This window comes from Bidens hawaiensis, unplaced genomic scaffold, assembly GCF_021521415.1.
Source record: "Bidens hawaiensis isolate Kalapana, Puna unplaced genomic scaffold, B.hawaiensis_p1.1 tig00012786_1, whole genome shotgun sequence".
In the NCBI taxonomy this organism is placed as follows: domain Eukaryota; kingdom Viridiplantae; phylum Streptophyta; class Magnoliopsida; order Asterales; family Asteraceae; genus Bidens; species Bidens hawaiensis.
In genome coordinates, this window is record NW_027492062.1 from 672,929 (window position 1) to 692,501 (window position 19,573).

The 19,573-nt window shown below is 34.2% G+C and overlaps 3 protein-coding genes across 3 annotated transcripts; 1 reads left to right on the forward strand and 2 right to left on the reverse strand.

Moving 5' to 3' along the window:
• Positions 1 to 4,951: 4,951 nt before the first annotated feature.
• Positions 4,952 to 6,403, forward strand: LOC143542199 (trihelix transcription factor GT-3b-like). Its single transcript, XM_077034843.1, has 2 exons — positions 4,952 to 5,218; positions 5,814 to 6,403. The coding sequence occupies exons 1-2, from the start codon at positions 4,952 to 4,954 to the stop codon at positions 6,336 to 6,338; spliced, it is 792 nt and encodes a 263-aa protein (XP_076890958.1). The 3' UTR covers positions 6,339 to 6,403.
• A 924-nt stretch (positions 6,404 to 7,327) lies between these two features.
• On the reverse strand, positions 7,328 to 10,786 carry LOC143542174 (sn-2 acyl-lipid omega-3 desaturase (ferredoxin), chloroplastic-like). The gene is made up of 8 exons (XM_077034823.1): positions 10,269 to 10,786; positions 9,211 to 9,300; positions 9,062 to 9,128; positions 8,882 to 8,974; positions 8,610 to 8,795; positions 8,418 to 8,498; positions 7,892 to 8,029; positions 7,328 to 7,498 (listed from the first exon to the last, which is right to left on the reverse strand). Exons 1-8 carry the CDS (start codon positions 10,784 to 10,786, stop codon positions 7,328 to 7,330), a joined length of 1,344 nt encoding a protein of 447 aa, XP_076890938.1.
• A 2,428-nt stretch (positions 10,787 to 13,214) lies between these two features.
• LOC143542176 (uncharacterized) lies at positions 13,215 to 19,218 on the reverse strand. The gene is made up of 25 exons (XM_077034824.1): positions 19,153 to 19,218; positions 18,632 to 18,756; positions 18,458 to 18,542; positions 18,333 to 18,386; positions 18,167 to 18,258; positions 17,993 to 18,093; positions 17,845 to 17,920; positions 17,330 to 17,753; positions 16,929 to 17,258; positions 16,655 to 16,855; positions 16,481 to 16,579; positions 16,328 to 16,400; positions 16,124 to 16,251; positions 15,698 to 16,040; positions 15,235 to 15,425; positions 14,963 to 15,087; positions 14,740 to 14,857; positions 14,608 to 14,663; positions 14,434 to 14,527; positions 14,127 to 14,313; positions 13,958 to 14,035; positions 13,779 to 13,879; positions 13,630 to 13,692; positions 13,379 to 13,522; positions 13,215 to 13,342 (listed from the first exon to the last, which is right to left on the reverse strand). The coding sequence occupies exons 1-24, from the start codon at positions 19,216 to 19,218 to the stop codon at positions 13,415 to 13,417; spliced, it is 3,318 nt and encodes a 1,105-aa protein (XP_076890939.1). The 3' UTR covers positions 13,215 to 13,342; positions 13,379 to 13,414.
• Positions 19,219 to 19,573: the final 355 nt, after the last annotated feature.

A 19,573-nucleotide genomic window follows, 5' to 3' on the forward strand; every position in this document is an offset into this window, starting at 1 on the left:
TTGTGACCTTTTTTTTGCTGGCATGACCATTGGAGGGATTGAGGCATGCATGGGGGTTTCATTGGGAGGGGAAGGAAATTGAAAGGGGGTGGATTTTATTATTTTAATCGGATGGACTATGAAGACGGTGGATATATAGGGGGAGATGCAGTCATTGCATGAAACTGTGTGGAGGAGGAGGGGGAGGATGCTTATGCTGGGAAACCTTTGAAGGGAAATTCCAACATATTCAAATGTTGACCCATCATCACATGTACCATATTGAAACTTTTTTTGAAACTTCGTGTCCCACATATTAAAGTGATTTATATGTATGGTATCATATTTGAACACTTGTGAAAGTATGAACTATTCTAGTACTTTAATCCTTCACTAAACTATCTTTTCTTTCATGCGTTATTACATGTTAATGTTGTCTTATGTACAAGCCATGTAAAGCAACTTCACATACTTGCTTTCGATCTATTGCATTTTTATCTTTATTTTTATTGTATTACCTTGTCTTAGCGTTCATTTTGTCACTTCAGTTATGTAAATAAACTCATCTAAACATCAATGCTTGCTAATCACTAATGAATTATTTTCTAAATTTTATGTTTAGGTTAGATTTACTGTGCTTGATGATTGCCTTCCATTGGCAGAGGAGAATTTTAAGAGTGTTATTAAAGGAAGCTACTACAGTCGAAATAAGTTTGATAGTGTGCTGAAATCAGAGCAGGTCTGTCTTTTTACCTAGTTTTTTGTACTTTCTTATTTATGTTCGCATATCAGAGTTTGCAATTTTGACTCGTTTGCTTATGAATGAGTTGATTCGGGTTATGCTATATCGTTGATAGGTCAAACACTTAGAAGTTAAAAAAAGGACTTAAAAGGGAATGAGTGGCCAAAAAGTCACCTGAAGTGTTTTTTCAACAAGGAAACTCCTATATTGTTTTAATTCATATATAATTAGATTATTAATGAAATAGTATAATTTTATACTCATATTTGACACTTGAAGTCCATATTTTGATTTGTTTTGTTGAATTTAATGGCCTTGATTTAGTTAAAATAAAGATGAAGGTTTTTGGGTTTTGGATTTGATTTTGATTAATGTTGGATTGTTGCGGCTTGGTTTCAACAGTAATGATTGTGATAAAAAAATTTTTATGGAATTTATTTGGATGTTCTTGAATTACTTGACTTGCAAATCTGAATTTGACAGGTGAAGAAGTTATGTAGACTGTTTCTGGAAAATAGCCGAGGTGGGGGCCGCTCTAGATCCTCTATGAAATCCCGTAGTCGCCGAACTAGGCCCGATGAAAGCCGTAGAAGCCAACTCGACTCACATCTCGAGCCCGAGAGAAACGTAAACGAACCCGGGATGAAGAAAGGCATCCTCGGTCTCCACCACCTAGAGAAAAAAGACGGTACGATGATGAAAGGCATCCTCGCTCTCCACTACCTAGAGAAAGAAGTCGGTACGATGACAAAAGGCATCTTCGCTCTCCACCATCTAGAGAAAAAAGTCGGTACGATGAAGAAAGGCATCCTCGCTCTCCACCACCTAGAGAAAAGAGACGGTATGATGACTATGACCGCCCACTTGTTTTATACGATCATGAGCCACTTGTTGCAGGATACCACCGCCCGCCTCAACCCACTGCTATCCGCTCTCCAGTAAGATTATACACCTACGAGAGACAACCTTTAGACATCCCGCCTTACGTTCGTGACCATTTACCTGAGCCTTCCACTTACCATGTCGTTGAACGAGACCGGGACCCATACATAGCATATAGTAGAGACCCACCACCACCTTTGTATTGCGATCCAGTCTACACCGTGCCACCGGAGTACCACATTGTAAGCAGAGAGTACCACCACCCTTATGCGGTCCAAGCACCTGAGTATCGTGTTTCTTCTGGGTCTCGTGTGCCGAGTTATCGTGACGTGGAGATTGCTAGCGATTACCGTCCTGTGGCTGCACAGCCCGAGTATCGTTCTCGAACCCATTACAGGTATTAGCTTTTGTTTGATCTGAAATGTGCAAGGCAAATTAGTAATATTTATTTAGACGGTGTTCTACTTTCTAACATGTTTTGTAGAAATTGTTTCATTCCTATTGGTTGTCACATATTTCTTTTAAGAAGACATTTGATTTGAACTTTTAAAGTGTTTTGATGAGAGTAGAAGTTCACATTTAAGCATTTATTTTGTTGAAGACATGTATTTTGAGAAGTTTTCACAGGGGTAAAAAAAAGGTTTAAAAATGATAATGTTGGTTGATATGGAGATAGAGATCCGGATGTAATTACTTTTCCTTTCCTCTTTAATGCTACGTGTGGTGGGGGCGTTGCTTGACCAAAAACGCCCATCCACGGTGTCGTACATCGGCCCTCCTTGGCGTTATAGGGGCATGGTTGGTTTGCTTGTTATGTTCATAACGGGGTTAGAGGGCAGACAAGGTTGAGAGAAATAAAAGGGAAAGTGGGGGAGAGAGAAAGTAAAGAGAGACATTATCACTACGCACCACATGGGTGCGTATCTCTTCTAGGTGACATATGTGTGACAAAAATTTCAAGTTTTTATCTTTCAAACAAGTACCACATTGCTATATAAAAATTTTTAAAAAAAATTACATCTTAAATATGGGTTGTTTTTAGTTCATTGTGTTATTCATCAAAATTCATGTTTTATTGTTGTATAATTGATATTTTAGTCTAAACATTTTGTTAGCATTGCGTATTAAGAAAAAAACAATGAACTGGGTATGCCCCAGTTCACTGCGTTTTAAAACGTAATGATTGAAAAACGCAATGGTGTTTTAAAACACAATTGTATATAAAACGCAATGACTTATGAGAAACACAAATGACTTATAAAACACAACGAATACACTAAATATAAAACGTAATAGCTTATAATAAATACAATGAAAAAACACAACAAACACAATTGTGTTTTTTTATAATTCTGATTGGAAAGTCACGTGACCCATGTAATTTTTTTCTTATCACTATGTCTCGGGTCGTCGATTCGGTTCAGGCCGGGTCAAATAATAAAAACTCTAAATATCTATATTTTTTCATTTACTCAAACGACATTTTATATTTTATGATGTGTGGTTTTATTTCATTGTTTTCATTCTCGTCCATCGCAAATGCTTACAAATAACCACCATGGCCGAAACCATCATCCACCACCAACAACCGCGATCTACCACCTTACACCGCTAATGAATTAACGAGCACATGCTATTACCCGATAATGAATTAAGGAGCTTGATCTATTATTAGAATTTAATAATATTAAAAACAAAATATTATTTAAAATAATTAAATACTTCCACGACTAGCCATGCATTGCCTTCCACGTCGTGGGATTGTGCCACCTCGGACCACAGTGTGACGTGCACCCCTTAGTCACACATTCACCGGTGCACCCTTCTTAACTTCTGCCATATAATAGCACCAATATGTCACCGTGTCTCACAACCACCACCTCATATGTCGTTTTCAGATTTTGGAATTTTAAATTGCATTATGCAAAATCACAAGTCCCATGAGAACGAAACAACGTATTTGTTCATAATGCTTGATAGATGTAATGAGGGTTCGAAAGAGGGTGAAATAAGCATTTACATAATTATCTAATGTATCATTATTGGAACAAAAGAGGGTGAGAACGAAACAACGTATTTGTCCGTAATGCTTGATAGATGTAATGAGGGTTCGAAAGAGGGTGAGATAAGCATTTAGAGTTGTCATAATTTCTTACTTACAGTTGATTTTAATTGATTTTATCATGTTCAAATGGGGTGTTCCTGTCTCATGTTTACGCATCTAAAGAACAACTGAAAGCGTCTCTGGTTTGACGGTATCAATGGTCGACTGAGGCTTTGCCTTTTCATGAGGTTGTGGTGTGAACCCCATGAGGTGTAAATGGTTTTTTTAACAGCAATATAATCCTACCATAATCTGCACAATACGTTACTGTCTGCTACAAGACTTGAACCCTAAACCTCATAAGAAGTGACACCAGTGTACACATCAAGATACCCAAACTCTGGAACTACATTTAATAGACACAATACAAAAAAAAATATATATATATATATATATATATATATATATATATATATATATTTATGTATCATTTCATCAATTTGGTTACCAATATGTGATCAGGTTCGATTGATGCTTTGGGCTTCATGCTATCATTATTTGTATTTCTGTAACTTCAAAAGAAAAAAAAAACAAAAGGCAATGAGAATAATTCTTCGTAAGCATGACGATGAGCATTGAATGTGAACAAATGTGTACGTAACAACAAGCATTTGAGAAATGAGAGAAAAAACAAATAAAAAATTATTCATGTTAGAGAGAGAAGTACTTGAGTTTCCGCGTAGAAGGATAGATAGATCATCGATGAGATCAAAACCAAAGTTTTTGTTTTCCATTCATTTCTTTTTTATTAATTTATTCTAAACCTATTTTTTTTTTAATTTTATTTATAGATTAATACAACTTGATTTTATAAGAATTGCATGCCACCTTTCTAATGTTAAATGAGTAGGTGAAATACATAAAAGGAAAAAAAAATCTAGAATAAAGCGTACGTGAATATTAGCTCATATATATTATAAATTTGACATATACGTATAAACAAGTAAGAAAGAATGAGAAATAATATAAAGAAGTCGATGGTAAACAAATTGATGGTTTCATATATAAATATGATTCCCTTTTGACCATATCAATATGGTATAAAGCTCTCCCTCGACTCTTTCTTCTTCTTCTTCTTCTTCTTCTTCTTCTTCTTCTTCTTCTTCTTTTGTGTTTAAAAGTATATATTATTTATTATTTAATCTCTTTCTTTCTTCCCAATCCATCCACCAACATCATAAAACCTCAACTTTCCCGATCCAACATCTATAAATTAACAAACATACATACATATACATACGTACATGGACCCTAGTGGCCACCTTCTTCATCATATGAGTCATGTGAGTGTCAGTGTGGATTCCTCTGGTGGCGATCGGTTGCCGCAATGGAGCGTACAAGAAACGAGGGATTTCTTGATGATAAGAGCGGAGTTGGACCCGACTTTCATGGAGACAAAACGTAATAAGGTTTTATGGGAAATTATTTCTACAAAGATGAAGGAGAGGGGGTATAATCGCAGCGGTGAACAGTGCAAATGCAAATGGAAGAATCTCGTTACACGTTATAAGGTGTGTACTATACCATACCATACCATACGTGTGCTTTTAGATTTCTTGTTAATCTACTTCATGTCTTATATCATAAGATCTAGCTAAACCTAGCTAGCTAATTATATATATATATATATATATATAACCCTACTTAATTTATGATCATTGGTATATATTCTTGTAGAGTCATTAGTTTATATCATACATACAAAAAATAAAACATTTCCTAGCTCCAAGAAACAACAACGTAAAAATCTGGATTTCATCACCACAAATATCAACATTAGTTAGACTCGTCTAGAAGGGGAAAACTATGCGCTACATTAGTTTTTAAGAATATTTTGATGTATCGTACAATACAATACAATACAATAGAAGATGTTATGCCTTACATGTTATGTACTATGTAACGATATAATATTTCGTACTTGTTTAAATTCAAATGGCATGTAGTGGTACGTAGCCTAAATAATTAGTGTTAACATTTCAAATGCCATGTTAAATAGAATGTAAAGAATACATATCATGATGAATCAATCATAATGGTGATTATCTAGCTAGCTAGTTTAGTTAATTGGTGTGGCAGAAACTAATTAATGAGATATATGGATAGGGAGTTGAAACCATGGAACAAGAAGGTATGAGGCAACAATTTCCATTCTATAAGGAGTTGCAAGCGATCTTCACAGGTCGGATGCAAAGGATGCTATGGATGGAAGCAGAAGGCGGATCATCAAAGAAGAGAGACAGAGTGATGCCCTTATCTTCTGATGATGAGGATGACAATGAGGATAGTGATGCGGAGAAGGCAAGTGCAAGTGCAGGAGGTAAGAAGAGAAAGAAGAGTGCAGGCAATATTAACAAAGAGAGTAGTTTGAAAGAAACATTGGACGAAATGATGAAACAACATATGCAAATAGAAATGCAATGGATGAAATTATACGAGTCAAAGGAAGAGGAAAGAAGGACAAGAGAGGAGTGGAGGCAAAAAATGGAAGCATTGGAGAATGAGAGGATTATGTTCGATAGGAGTTGGCGAGAGAGGGAAGAACAAAGAAGGATTATAGAAGAAACTAGATCAGAGAAACGAGATGCTCTCATAACTATTCTTTTAAATAAGCTTAGGCCCCAAGACTAAGTGCATGCTCAAGGATGTCTAGATCGGTATTTACAAATGTGGCGAGCTAAGGAGAGACCGAGATAGAGAGAGTGAAAAATATCCACGCCGAAGGGGAACAAATGGAGGGTGTTTGTGTAGGTGGTGGTCGAGGTAGCTATCTCTGTAAACTTGAAGCATTCACATTATCTAATTATTTCGTTCTTTAATCTAAAAAAACATTAAGGAAAAAAAACTTAGCTCAAATTTTCCAAGAACCATACAAAACACATTTTATCGTAGTCAACCGACTTTGTAATATTTAATAATCGCATGTATTGGATATAGACTGATTAACTTTTTAATACTGCTTTCTTTGGTAATCACCAATAAATAATAATTAGGAATTAGGACCATAAAATGTGAATTGAGCGGCCGGCCCATAAACGTGTAAATGGTCTATCCTTTAAAAAGTACAGTATATATTTTACATACAAAAATATAATATTTATTTTTCTTTCAAATGATACCAAGTATATTATAATAAAAATTTTTTATAAACTTACTAGCCTGATGTTTTAAAAAATTGTACCGACAGACTCTCGTTGACTTAGTTTGTATTCACACATTCTTGCCCTGCCATCAAATCAAAACTACTCGTTTTGTAATAAAAAATGTTCACATGATACGATGAACAAAACCATTAAGTCTTTTTATTCTATTATTTTTCTTTTTCATTTAATCCTCTATTGACATTTTCGCAACCACCATTCATTATTGTCACTTTGTCCACATCCCCAATTTAACATAATATAAAAACTAAAAAATAAATAAAACATAGACATAATAATAATAATAATAATAATATTATTATTATATTATATTATATTATGAAACATTCGTTGTTTGACCATGAATCAAATATTTTGCCCATGCCATCAAAATTAAATGTTACATGAAAAACAATTAAAGCGAATGAATAAACACTATTGACTTTAAAAGAATGTTGCTAAATAAGAAGGATCAATTATCTATTTTTCTTTATGGTCATTTTGGTAGTATAAGACGTCTCCGGTGTCGCTAACATAATGGTCTTTCTTCAAGCTTCTAAGCAGCTCACCAAGCAGGTGGAAAGGTATAGGCGATGACGACTTTTTTGGTTCTCGGTAGTATTTCCCAAGCACCGGTTTTGCAGCCTCCGTCTACAAGAAATTAATTAATAATTATCAGTACAAATGCAAGACTTTATCAATGAAACCGAATGCACTGTTATATTAACAAGAAATCAACCATTTTTTCAAAGCAACAAATAATCTTTTCAATAGAATTGAAAAAAAAAAAAAAAATCTTCGTAGATAAGAAGTTTGACAACAAGGAAGGGTCAAAGCATGTGACTTTAATATTCAAATTTGCTACATTTCCTGTAGCTTTTTCAAGACTTCCTTATAAATGAAAGCAGTCCTTCTAATATAATATTTATAATTTAGTAATAGAATTTATTTCTCAAGCATTGCAATGTCATCTTTTTGAATTTATAAGTTTTACTAAGAAAAAAGGGGATGGTTCCTGGAATTGAACAAAACATGAATACTAACCGCCTCGATTAGGTGATAGTGCGGGATTTGGGGAAAGAGATGGTGAATGACATGCGTTCCAATGTCGTGATGGATGTTATTAATCCAGCCATAATCACGGTCTATGGTGGTCAGGCCTCCCCTTAGATAACTCCATTCCTGCAAAAACAATAACTTTATTATTAATTGTTATTATTAACAAAAAATTTCATAGCCTCTTTTCTTCATTTCTCATATCCCATTTGTGGGTCCTGTGAATACCGTGCAAGCAGGACTCAAACTTGACAAATGATACAAGGCATTGAGGTACAATCACTAAAATCAAAAGTTGGCTCTTTTTTTTTTATGTAAATCATAAAAAACGTTTTAGACCAGCAGTCAAAGGTCCACAATACCCTTCAATAATGAATCTTGTGGCGAAAGAATAAAGCATTGCTCTTTTATGGACTCTTTTTTTTTTCGGAACATGTTTTGATAGATTTTAGTACAAAGTATGAGGTAATAGTATACCACCAATTAACAGGAAACTAATTTAAAAACGGAATACCTTTCCGCGATACCAAGGAAGCTTATCTTCATGACCGTGGTGATGCAAGTAAGTAACAAAATCCAACCACATAACATTTATCTGAAATCAAAGCATAATCCCACATCAGATGACAAATTCCAGCCTTTTCAAATTCAAGCCTCGACTTATTACTTTAACAACAACATAATATAATGAGAATATCAAAATTACCAAATACGGAATGCCATAAAGTTTTAGCATTTGCATCGGACCAACAACAAAGTTCAAACCGAAAAGCAAAGCTAGCATTGTTGTCCAGCAAATTGTTGAAGTGATCACGTCTTTTTTCTCAGCGGGGACAAACAAATCGCTATTTGGATCAAAGTGTGAACCACTCTTTCCGGGAGATCTATTCCACTGCAAAAGAAGAAGCACGCATGTTGTTGTCATAAAATTCATCTAACAATTTGAAGGATATGAAACAAACAAACAAGTAAACTTACAAGGTAAAAAGGATAAGCAAGCATTGGAAAAGGGAGGGTGAAGCGTAGTGTCCGTGTCATCCAATCCAAACTCTTGAATGTTTTCTCAGTTAACTGTAGAACAAAAGTTGGAAAATTAAATAAACTGATCATAAACTGCCAACACAATGTGAATGTGATAACTAAGCATACGAAAGATACCGGATGCCATGATTCATCGTTTTCAACATGTCCATGGTTTTGGTGATGCGTTCTATGGCTTATTCTCCTGTAGTAATGAAATACCAATTCATGATCAGATCGATTTGTGATGCAGCCGTAAGGATTCATGTAGTGAAACTAAAGCTTACCATCCATGATAAGGCACGAGAATTGAAGAATGTAAAAGATGCCCAACCACACTATTAAGCTTGGGATTGTTGGAGAAGCTTCCATGGCCACTACAAATCAACAAACAGAATGATTAGAATTTTCTTTTGACTTCTGTAGATCAAATGGTTGATTTTGTTGAATCGAAAATTTAAGGTTAACATTTCTTTACAGGTAGGGTAAATTGCAATAACTAGATCATATTGGACTCCACCTAGTGTTTCTAACATGCCTTCCAAATCCTCGTAAGAACATCAATTTCAGAGGATCTTATAAAACATCAAGCTTTTAAAACACTGCTAGAAAAACATTTCATTACAGCAATATACAGCCTTCACGGTAAGAGTAACACGACTTAGAAAGTAGAGGGGTTTTGATAACGAATTATAGGGCTGTAAAGTCAAGGTGTGCTCGGCTCGTTTATCTTAACAAACTAAAATGCTAAGCTCAAGCTCGGCTCGTTAAAAGCTCGAGCCGGATAGTTTATTTAAAAATTTTATTTTTCCATTTTTACACAATGATACATAAAAACAAAAACTAGTATTTTTAAGAAATACAATGCAGAATTTATAAACTACAAAATTGATAATTTATAAAAAAATGGGGCTTTAAATTAAACGAGCCAGCTTACTTAAGGCTCGAGCTCAGCTCGTTTTTCGAGTGAGCCTTGAGTCATACCAAAAGCATAGCATTTCTTAAGTCACATACATCAATATAACTTTCTATCAAACTGGAACCATCAGGTGACCAAAAACAAGAAAACAACCCAGAAAAACATGAACAAAATTAAAAAAAAAGAAGCAATTGAAGCATACCAATTTTGACCTTTTTATAGTCAAATTGCTGATTCTTTTTAGCCCAGAATAGAATAGTTGATATTGGTAATCAATAGTTGTATTTTATATAATAATAATAATAATAATAATAATAATAATAATAATAATAATGGTGTAGCAATTTGTTTATAATTTTGTTTTTCCATGAACACAAAGTAAAGGTAAGCAAGCAGCTTAACAAGTAGATTAAGAAAGATTAGTACCAGTCATGACCAAGCACAAACAGTGCCCAAAACATGGTCCCTTGAGCAGCCCAATAAAGCGGCCAAAGAAGGCAGCTGTTGAGATGGGCAGCAGCTGCAGCCAAGGCAAGAACAATAGCAACATCCCTTGCAACATAGCCCATTGACCTCCATGGATCTTTGACCCAGCAATGCTTTGGTATAGCAGCCCTAATGTCAGCCAACTTGAATGGCGGCGGTGCCCCTGCGTCAAATAACAACTTCTTCTTGTCTTCTTCTTCTTCTTCTTGTTGTAATGGGATTGTTGTTTGTGTCTCTTGTTCTGTTAATTGAATCCTCAATGGAGCACTAACCTTGGCTACTACCCTATCAAGATTCGGTGTTCTTGATGAAAAGATTGGATCTTTAGAACAGCATAAAAGAATAATATTTGATGATGGGTTGTTGATAAATCTTGTTTTTGTTAAAGATTGGTGAAGAAGAGGTTGTTTAATACCACTGCAGCCTGCTGAAGAAGATAACACCAATCCAGCAGCCATTCTTGTGTTTTTATCCCGCCCCACTAAACCCTAGATGGCTGCGTTATTATATTTATATTGAACTAGGGTGCCCAATTGGAATGGGATGCAACTGCAACTAGTCCATATGGGTCTATTATTTCTATCCCATCACCTTACATTTATTTATTTATTATTATCTTTTTTTAAGACCAAGTCTTTTTTTTTTAAGGCGCGTTACCGTCGACTGTCACTTAACAGTCATTTTGCTGTTACAAGAGTAAAACTCTCTAGCGTAACAAATGATAGGACAAAAACCCGGATGAGCTTGAGATCCGGACTGACAACCTTAGAAAGGCCTAGCTCAAATCTTTTATTTATCTATTAATCCATTAAAAGTGATATAATTGATGATCACTGAATAACTCATGTCTTTCGATCACCGGGGAGAAATGGTAGATTCTTAAATTTATTTATTTGGTTGTCATTTTCATTTATTTTATTTTAAACAAATATTAATATTTAATTCTTCAAGATATTTATGAATGGCCGGTAATTTACTTTACGTAAAGGTCAAACTATTCAACAAAGTTTATTTTATAGCTTTAGATGTGCTTAATTGTGTTTGGAAATTGGAATATGTTAAGCGGTAACAACCTTGGGTGTATAGTCATCGTTTATTACGTTAAATAATTATCAAATTCTTGTTATTACAGATCACAAATTTTACGGACCGACATATTTTACATATGTGTCTGCATGTGTAACAATGTTGGTGTGAACGAGTGTGTTTATTTAGATAGTAGTTTATTACACATACATAAACTAAAGTAAATGCATGTGAGAAGAGTTAAAATGTGTGCATTTGTTACTCTAGTTGTGATGCATAAGGTGCATGGTTATATAAAAACATAATCAACTCTTTACCGTGATGGTTCGTTGCTTGAAGGCTATCGCGTCGTATGCAACTTTATTTGAATTTGCTAATTAATATTAATATATAATGATGAAAAGTGAAAATAAATAGCTAATTAAAATAAGATGGAATACATGCATGTATGCTTCCTATCCACCATCTAACTTTCTTAACTAGTTTTCAATGAATTGCAGTTTTATTTGACCCATTACTTAAAGTTTCTAACCATGAACGTTAACTTGTTAGAATAAAATCTTACTTATAAAATGGATAGTGTACTAATTTGATCATTAAATCAGCGACCAATTTGATACTTGTACTAATTTGGTACCCGTCGCGTACATGTACTCATACCGGTACCCAAACCACTTTAGGTTGTACCGGTTTCAAGATCGTCAGAGATTTGAGAATAAAAAAGCAAAGCGCTACAAAAACGGGTAGCGCAGAATACCCGTACCATACCGGAAAATTTGGTACGGGTATTGATACACGTTTTTATTAATTTTCGATGCGGATACAAATACAGGCACTGTGTCAAGCTCATCCCTTCATTTAGTTAAAATATAGAATCAAGACTAATATAACTATTATGGCCTTTGTTTTTATTGAGTCTTTGTTAATGATGACCCAAACCATGACTCGCCGTCCATTTTACAAAGATACGTCAATATGACAATATATAACAATATAGCATATAATAAGTGGTCATAACTCTATGAGTTACAATCAACTTGATGTAGAGTTATTGCATATTCATTTAATAAGTAGATTTTTAAATATATTTTGAGAAGATTAGTTAATATATAATAAGTTGATTGTAACTCATAGAGTTATGACCACTTATTTAGATGGATTAAAACATCATTTTATATTTTTTTTAGGTATCTCTATCAACACCAATATTTAGTAAACTAAATTTGATGTTTTACTATATGGTTGTCTACGTCTAGTCTTTAAATTTGGTCTAAAGGTAGACCTTTATGTATTTGACAAGTTAAAATAGACGATAGAAGCTGTGAACATATTTATTTGACTTTAATAATTTGAAGTAATCAACATATATGACTAGTTGAATAATTTATACATTATTGCTTATAGAAGATTGGAGGGAAATATAAAGATATATTAGGAGCAGTTATAGTAAACTCAATATTATATTATTACATCATCATTTAATAGTAAACTTCAAGAAATATCACTTTGCTTTTAAGCCATTAATTAATAAAATCCTTAAAAGTCCACAATAATTTTCATAAAATACAAATTTCTGAACTAAACTTTCCAATGTGTTTTTAAGTATAACCAATTGATTAAATACCCATGGTCTGAAACTTCTTTAGAAGTTAATGATAAACCATTTGATCTTTTAAAAATATAAAGTTGATCTTCAAACCTAACTTTCTATACCTACTTTTGGACTCTTCAATTTGGAATATTCAAAGTTGAATATCCTATTTGAACACTATAAGATAACAAATTACTCCAAACATGTTGCATATACATTAATAATTAAACAAATAATGGAGTTTGAAGGCCGGTGGTTGTATTCTTAAGTCTTGTCCAATACACAATCACATAATGTACATATTTTTTCTGTTTAAAGTTAAATCCACAAAGCGCGTAGTAGTTCGTTAACATGAACTTTGTATAGTACATATATACTTGAAACAAGCTACATAAAACTTGTCCAGAAATGATGAAAATGTGAGAGAAAACACCTGTAATAAAATGCAGTGAAGAAGAAGGAATGATGATCATATCTGCCACCATTTTCTACGCTCCATTGCCTTTACAAGCTCGTTTGCTAAGGACGCAAAGTCTTCTGCTTCGTTGCTTAGATCTTGGGTCCTTTTGCTGATCCTCTGAAAAATTAGAAATTCAAATGTTGTAAATTATAGTTGAAACTGTCTCTTGCTAATCAAACAAGGCATATATTCATTTGGAAATGATGAATAAAAACAATTCCTACATCAAGCTTTTCCTGGCGCTCTAAAAGCTTGTTTCTTGCTTGTGCAGCAATTGAAGAAGCATCCTGAAGAAAAACAAAAACAGTCATTAACATAATTTGTAACTATTTAAAGTTTATATTATAGCCATATTAGGAATTTGTTTGGTTACCCCTGCATTCTTTCTATATTTAGCAATAATCTCTTCGCGTGTCCTCACTCTAGGTTCCTCATTATCACCATCAAATAGCATTTCTCTCTCAGTTTTCTTTCCTGGGTAATAAAACATAATGATATTATGTTCATTACAAGTCCAATCAACCATAGATCAGAAATGATTTTCAAACATACCAGTTTCCTCCTTTAGTTTTGAATGTGATGACGAGGCAGGCATGGATACAGATACAGGTTCGTCGATTTCAATGTCATCTGCATTAACATATACAATAAAAATAATTTAGTGGGCCAACCCATTCATTTTGTCATTTGTAATGTATACTTTCAAAACTATTTAGCCTACCTATATCAAGCTCTATTTCTTCCTGATCATTAACATTACTTTCAAGTGGATCCGGAAATGGATTCTTTGAAAAGATTCTGTCCAGATTGTTGGAGCCTAACTTATATTCTTCAGGAAAGTTGACGTTGCTATTCGTTTTTCCTCCTTTAAATCCTTTAAGAATATTAACAAGTGCTACAGGGATACCCTGCAAAAGATAAATGACAAGATCAATTATCAATTGTGAATATTTTAGCATAGTTGCTGATCATATTGTAAACATTTTATTACTATCATTTTAGCAAACATAGTGATGATTAGTTTCAACCTGTTTTCTCTTTTGATGTTGAGAACTGCTAATCACGGCTTCTACTGCAGCTGCAAGAACTTTATCATGAAGTGAAGGAAAAGATTCCATAACCCTACAGTAATGAAAGCAAACCAACATCATTATATTGACTATGTGGCATCTTATGTGGACAAAAAATAAAGATAAATGTACCTGCGGCCATCATCACTTTTCAGTAAAGAGAGAAATGCCACTTCCGACCCATTTATCTACAACATATTGATCAATATTTCTAAAATACTACACATTTAAACTTCAATGGTTGTAAAATTTCTAGAATAATACCATGGCAATCTGCCCGTTCTCTGTAGAACACATAGTCCTCTGCATATTCGCCTTGTAACTCCACCTTAATGTTGACATTAATGAGGCTACTTTCACCAGTTCTAAGTCTGGCAAGGATCTGTATAAAAGTACTCGTCAATATACCTTATTTAATATACATATACATGCATTTATGTAAAGATTATTTTTGTATGCCTATAAGAATGAAAGTAGACAGAGAGACCTGATTTCCAATTCGCCAGATTGATATAGTAATACTAATCCACACGTTTTTTCATCTTTCTTAAAAGTTGAAGTCCAACAGCAATGCTTCTCAAGTTTTACTTTAAGCAACGGTTTTTCATTCCCCTAGCAAAATAGAAGTTATTAATAACTCACCATCAACAACTTTGATCTGTTTACTTGCCATCGGTTGATTTGGATTGTATTCTATATTTATTAGGACAAACGGGGTAGCTTATAAAGCTTCATTAAAATAGAGGACGAACACCACACCTGAACCACAGATTTTAAACGATATATGCGCAGAGCATCCTTGCAACAGAGTAAAACGAGCGAATCCATTGCATTCTGCCCTGATTTGATATGGTCGGTTTCATTTGCAGGTACATTTCTGACTGCAACATCCTTGGTCAACTGTGTTGACTCCTTTTGTTCCACTGACTCAACTATGGAGGTACTTCCCTCTGAAAGAATATACATAACAGTTGTATTATTGTTAAATATATTACGTTCGTAAAACAAATACCATAAAGCATGACACTTTTGAAATTTGTAAAAGAAGAAAAACGAATGCTATTAACAAAACTATTTATTGAATAATAATGGGCCAGATGTGATTACAAAAATCATACTATTAAGATCAAAACTATTTTTTAAATAATATGATTTAGAAGGTATTATGCATTTTAAATACTCATTGAGAGACTTCCAACCCGTTTAATTCAGCTAAAATCGCTAACTTTAGCCATTCTAGCATAAAACAAAATAACAGAGTGGTCATACTTGCCTATAATATGCATGGATATAGCCGCTGCATCTTTCTTCAATTGCATCGGTTTAGAGTTGATCATGTGATTACTACCATCAAACACATATAACTTTGCATCTTTGGTAGCTACAAACATCAATTTCTCTAGATTTTTGTCAACACTCTTTGGTCCCGCACCTTTAGGGCTTTTAACATTACCACCATTATACACAAATGATTTCCATGTCATGGAAATCACTGGACTGCTAGGATTAGGTGATGCTTCAGTTAAGAATGAAACAGAGAATGAGTTCATATCAAGCACTGCAACCTGCAATGAAGGCATTTTAGACCGGAAATAACCGTTGAATGATGTGTTAAATACCTAAATCAGTATTCAGAATGTTGACTTACACGACCACATTCATGTGCAACAGCTAGCTTAACTCCATGGTCCATATATTGAAGAGCTTGAACAGGGGAATCGAGGAGGTGGAAAGAAGCGATACACATGGGACCTCCGCCTTCAGGTTGTTTATGAACTGAAAACAATACTAACTTGTGTTAACTATGAAGTAAAGCATAAAAAAGTTGAAATGAATGCTGAAATAGGCTTACCTTCTTGTTTGGTTCCCGTGACAACATGAAGGTCTGTCTCTTCTGAGCTCGAATTGAGATTATACACACGAATCTACAAACTCAGGATATAAGTATGCAATCAGGTCAAGCATGGTCAACCGTTATAACCATTACCATAGAAGCATCTCTTACCAAACCAAGTTGATTACCAACTGCTAATCGCGAAGTTGAGGAGCACAAGCTCAGTTCAGAAACTGGAGAAGTTGAACCACTCACTTCCACATCTTTCATCTGTCAATTGTCTCAGACATGTTAAATGAACTCCTCTTTGATCCATGAAAAATTTAACATAAGGTAGTGACTAACCGCTCCTATAACACAAAGGATTGACAAGACTGGTGAGGTGGCATCCCAGATTCTAACAGATCCATCCATGTAACCAGCTATGTAAACTCTCTCTATCACATAACCTTCAGGAGAATTAAACTGATACACTATGCCTCCTGATATGGGCCAGCCACCCCCCTCAGATTTTTGTGTTGGACTGGCCTTCAGATTTGTAGCTATCTAAGTAAAACATAATGTTTATATTAATAACACAAAAGCAAACATAAAACCATAAATGCAGTATATAAGTTACCTCCAAAAGAAACTTTGAAGTGTTTTCATTGCCTACTAATGAGATAAGTTTTGCTGTACTTATGACTGGATTAAGTGTAGGTATAACTGCAGGACATTCTAGAGAAGATAAAGTAATTCTTTTTTCATGTTGAGATGTTAAGGCCGATAAATCCTTACGATTGACTAACTGCAGATGTCCTGGGCTTGTGAGGACTAATAAATCAGCACCATTATTATTTATTGCACTCGGTAACAAACTCATATCAGCAAACGAGCCAATAAGAGTGACCTCTGCACGACCCACACATCTTAGGGTTTCCATCCCAGGGCTCCATTCAAGGCTCAAAACCTGCAATAAAATCAACCCATTTGTAAGTAAACGGGTCAAAATTACCATCTCTACTAATCTGTTAAGCTCACCGTTAATACTTCATCAGACCCAATTTCATCACCTCCATAAACAAACAGTTGCCCATCACAGTCATTTTGGGATTTAGTGTTTGCCGACCAGTGCAACACAATGACAGGTAGTTTCCTTTCAGCAGATGACAACTGCAACCTTACAACATTATTGTTTGATGCTGCAGCTTTTTGTTTTTTACTAGATTCAGTGGTTGAAGTTTTCCAAAACATGATATCTCCATCTATGTATCCAGCAGCAACAACTGTGCCATTAGAAGACACCCAACAAAGAGCAGTTATTTCTTTTTCCTCCAAATCATGTTCCGGTTGACCAAGAACTCCATTCTTTAGTTCAAGATCCTTATCACCTCTAACTACAACCACTTGAGCTTCAAATATATCCCATAATATAATTAAGCCACTCTCATATGCAACCAAAACTCTGCAAAAGAACAACCGATCGATATAGTATATGGAAACTAAACTCCCGAAAGATATAAACAAGAGAACTTCAATAAATACTTGTATCTTGCCTATTCCCAGAAGAAGACGGTTGATGAAGAACTCCAACAACAGTCTGATGATCTGGACATGATGACTCAGCTGCTTCTGTGGAGTAAATAAAAATACACCAATTATTTACTAAGCACCAACTATTTAGTGTATAAGATTAGTATTTACCAGTAAGGGATTGGGCTGAAATATGATACGGTAGTAATAAAAGTTGTCCATCCTCTTCATGCTTTAAAACAGACATCAAACCATTATCATCTCCAACATACCTGCATTTAGTAGTTGGTAACACACATAAATTTTCAGAAAAGTATATAGTATTGCACTTGTCAAGTATCTTACATGAAGAAGGAGCCGTAAATGACAGAGAAACTTGTAATATTGGAGCTCCATTGCAAAGTAGAAGCAATGGACCTATTTTCGAGATTCCACACCTGCACCAAGTCATGAAACAAAGGTTGTAATTAAAATGTTAAAAATGAATGATAAGGAAGGAAGTAGTGATTACTTGTATTTCATTGTCATTGGAGACGGTGACTAGGAAACCTTTGTTGGCTAGAAACTGCAAGAGAAATAGAATATCAAACATGCTTATACTAACATCAGAAAGAAGAAAATGAAAAAAAAAAAAACCTCCAAATACTTGAAAGGTAATTGTTTAGGAGAAATGAGGAGTGCTTCAATATTATCACCACCAATCACTTTTATCCTGCCATCTCTGCATTGAAATAACAAGAAAGATATATGTTAATTATAAAAGTAAAAGAAAAAAAACAAGTGAGTAGAAAAGGAAAAAGAGTGAGTTACAATGTTGCAAGGGCTAATAGACGCTGAATAGGATCAAAGGCGAGAAGTGATGCGGTAGATGGGATACCGTAATGGAGTGGTGTTTGAAACTCCAAATCTTGTGGTGTGAGGCATCCTTTAAGATTCTGGTAGGCAATATAACATGAATCATTTATTTATTTAAAAAAAAAAGAAAAAAAGAAGTGTTGTGTAGGGTTAGATTGGTGATGTTGCCTAGGCCACCATAGAAAAGTAAGTAATTCATTTGAAAACAAACAAACAGGTGATTGATTGGTGTATTATTGTTATTCTGCTGGTGCTTATATGCATTTAGGTTAGGTTTGTCCAAAGAAAGAAAAGATGTAGAATCAATCAGTTGATGATGAAACAATAGCAATAGCAGCAGCAGATTCACTATGAAATAAAAATAAAAATATAGATGAATTAGATTAGATTAGATGAGCATCGTGGTGACTGTAAATCAATGATGAGCAGGTTCATAACAGTTTCTAATAATAATAATAATAATTTGGTAGTAGTACCTGATGATGAGGATGATTGTTCTGAAGCTTGGTAGTAGCCTTCTGTAACAGTTTCTTCGCAAACATCACTCAACGCAAACTGATTCTTTCTTGGAATCCAATAGGCTTTGAAGTCTTCTCCGGTCTCTCATACATTCATTTCAAACATAATAATAATAATAATAATAATAACAACAACTAAAAAGGAATACTAAAGTATTTTCTTTCAACCTTCCAACTCTCTTCAAAGAAAATAAAAAATTAGTAACTGTTATCATAGCATTTTCTTAAATACCTTTTGCAGTCATGTTAAAATTAAATTACTATCTAATGCTAAGTAATAAATGCGTTTCGTCACATTAACTGTCATTAACTATCAGTTTAATCTTCAAACCTCTACAAAAATTCCTTTATGTGTCACATCTATAAAAATTCCTTTATG

What these genes read in the sequence shown, in the direction of transcription:
- LOC143542174 (XM_077034823.1), bottom strand. Translation starts at nt 10,786, where the DNA reads ATGGCTGCTGGATTGGTGTTATCTTCTTCAGCAGGCTGCAGTGGTATT. An exon ending in CTCGTGCCTTATCATGGATG is followed by an intron (nt 9,129 to 9,210) that starts GTAAGCTTTAGT and finishes TCATTACTACAG; the next exon opens with GAGAATAAGCCATAGAACGC. An exon ending in ACTATCACCTAATCGAGGCG is followed by an intron (nt 7,499 to 7,891) that starts GTTAGTATTCAT and finishes AATTTCTTGTAG; the next exon opens with ACGGAGGCTGCAAAACCGGT.
- LOC143542199 (XM_077034843.1), top strand. Translation starts at nt 4,952, where the DNA reads ATGGACCCTAGTGGCCACCTTCTTCATCATATGAGTCATGTGAGTGTC. An exon ending in ATCTCGTTACACGTTATAAG is followed by an intron (nt 5,219 to 5,813) that starts GTGTGTACTATA and finishes ATATATGGATAG; the next exon opens with GGAGTTGAAACCATGGAACA.
- LOC143542176 (XM_077034824.1), bottom strand. Translation starts at nt 19,218, where the DNA reads ATGTTTGCGAAGAAACTGTTACAGAAGGCTACTACCAAGCTTCAGAAC. An exon ending in AACATCAAAAGAGAAAACAG is followed by an intron (nt 14,314 to 14,433) that starts GTTGAAACTAAT and finishes TATCTTTTGCAG; the next exon opens with GGTATCCCTGTAGCACTTGT. An exon ending in AGCGCCAGGAAAAGCTTGAT is followed by an intron (nt 13,523 to 13,629) that starts GTAGGAATTGTT and finishes CTAATTTTTCAG; the next exon opens with AGGATCAGCAAAAGGACCCA.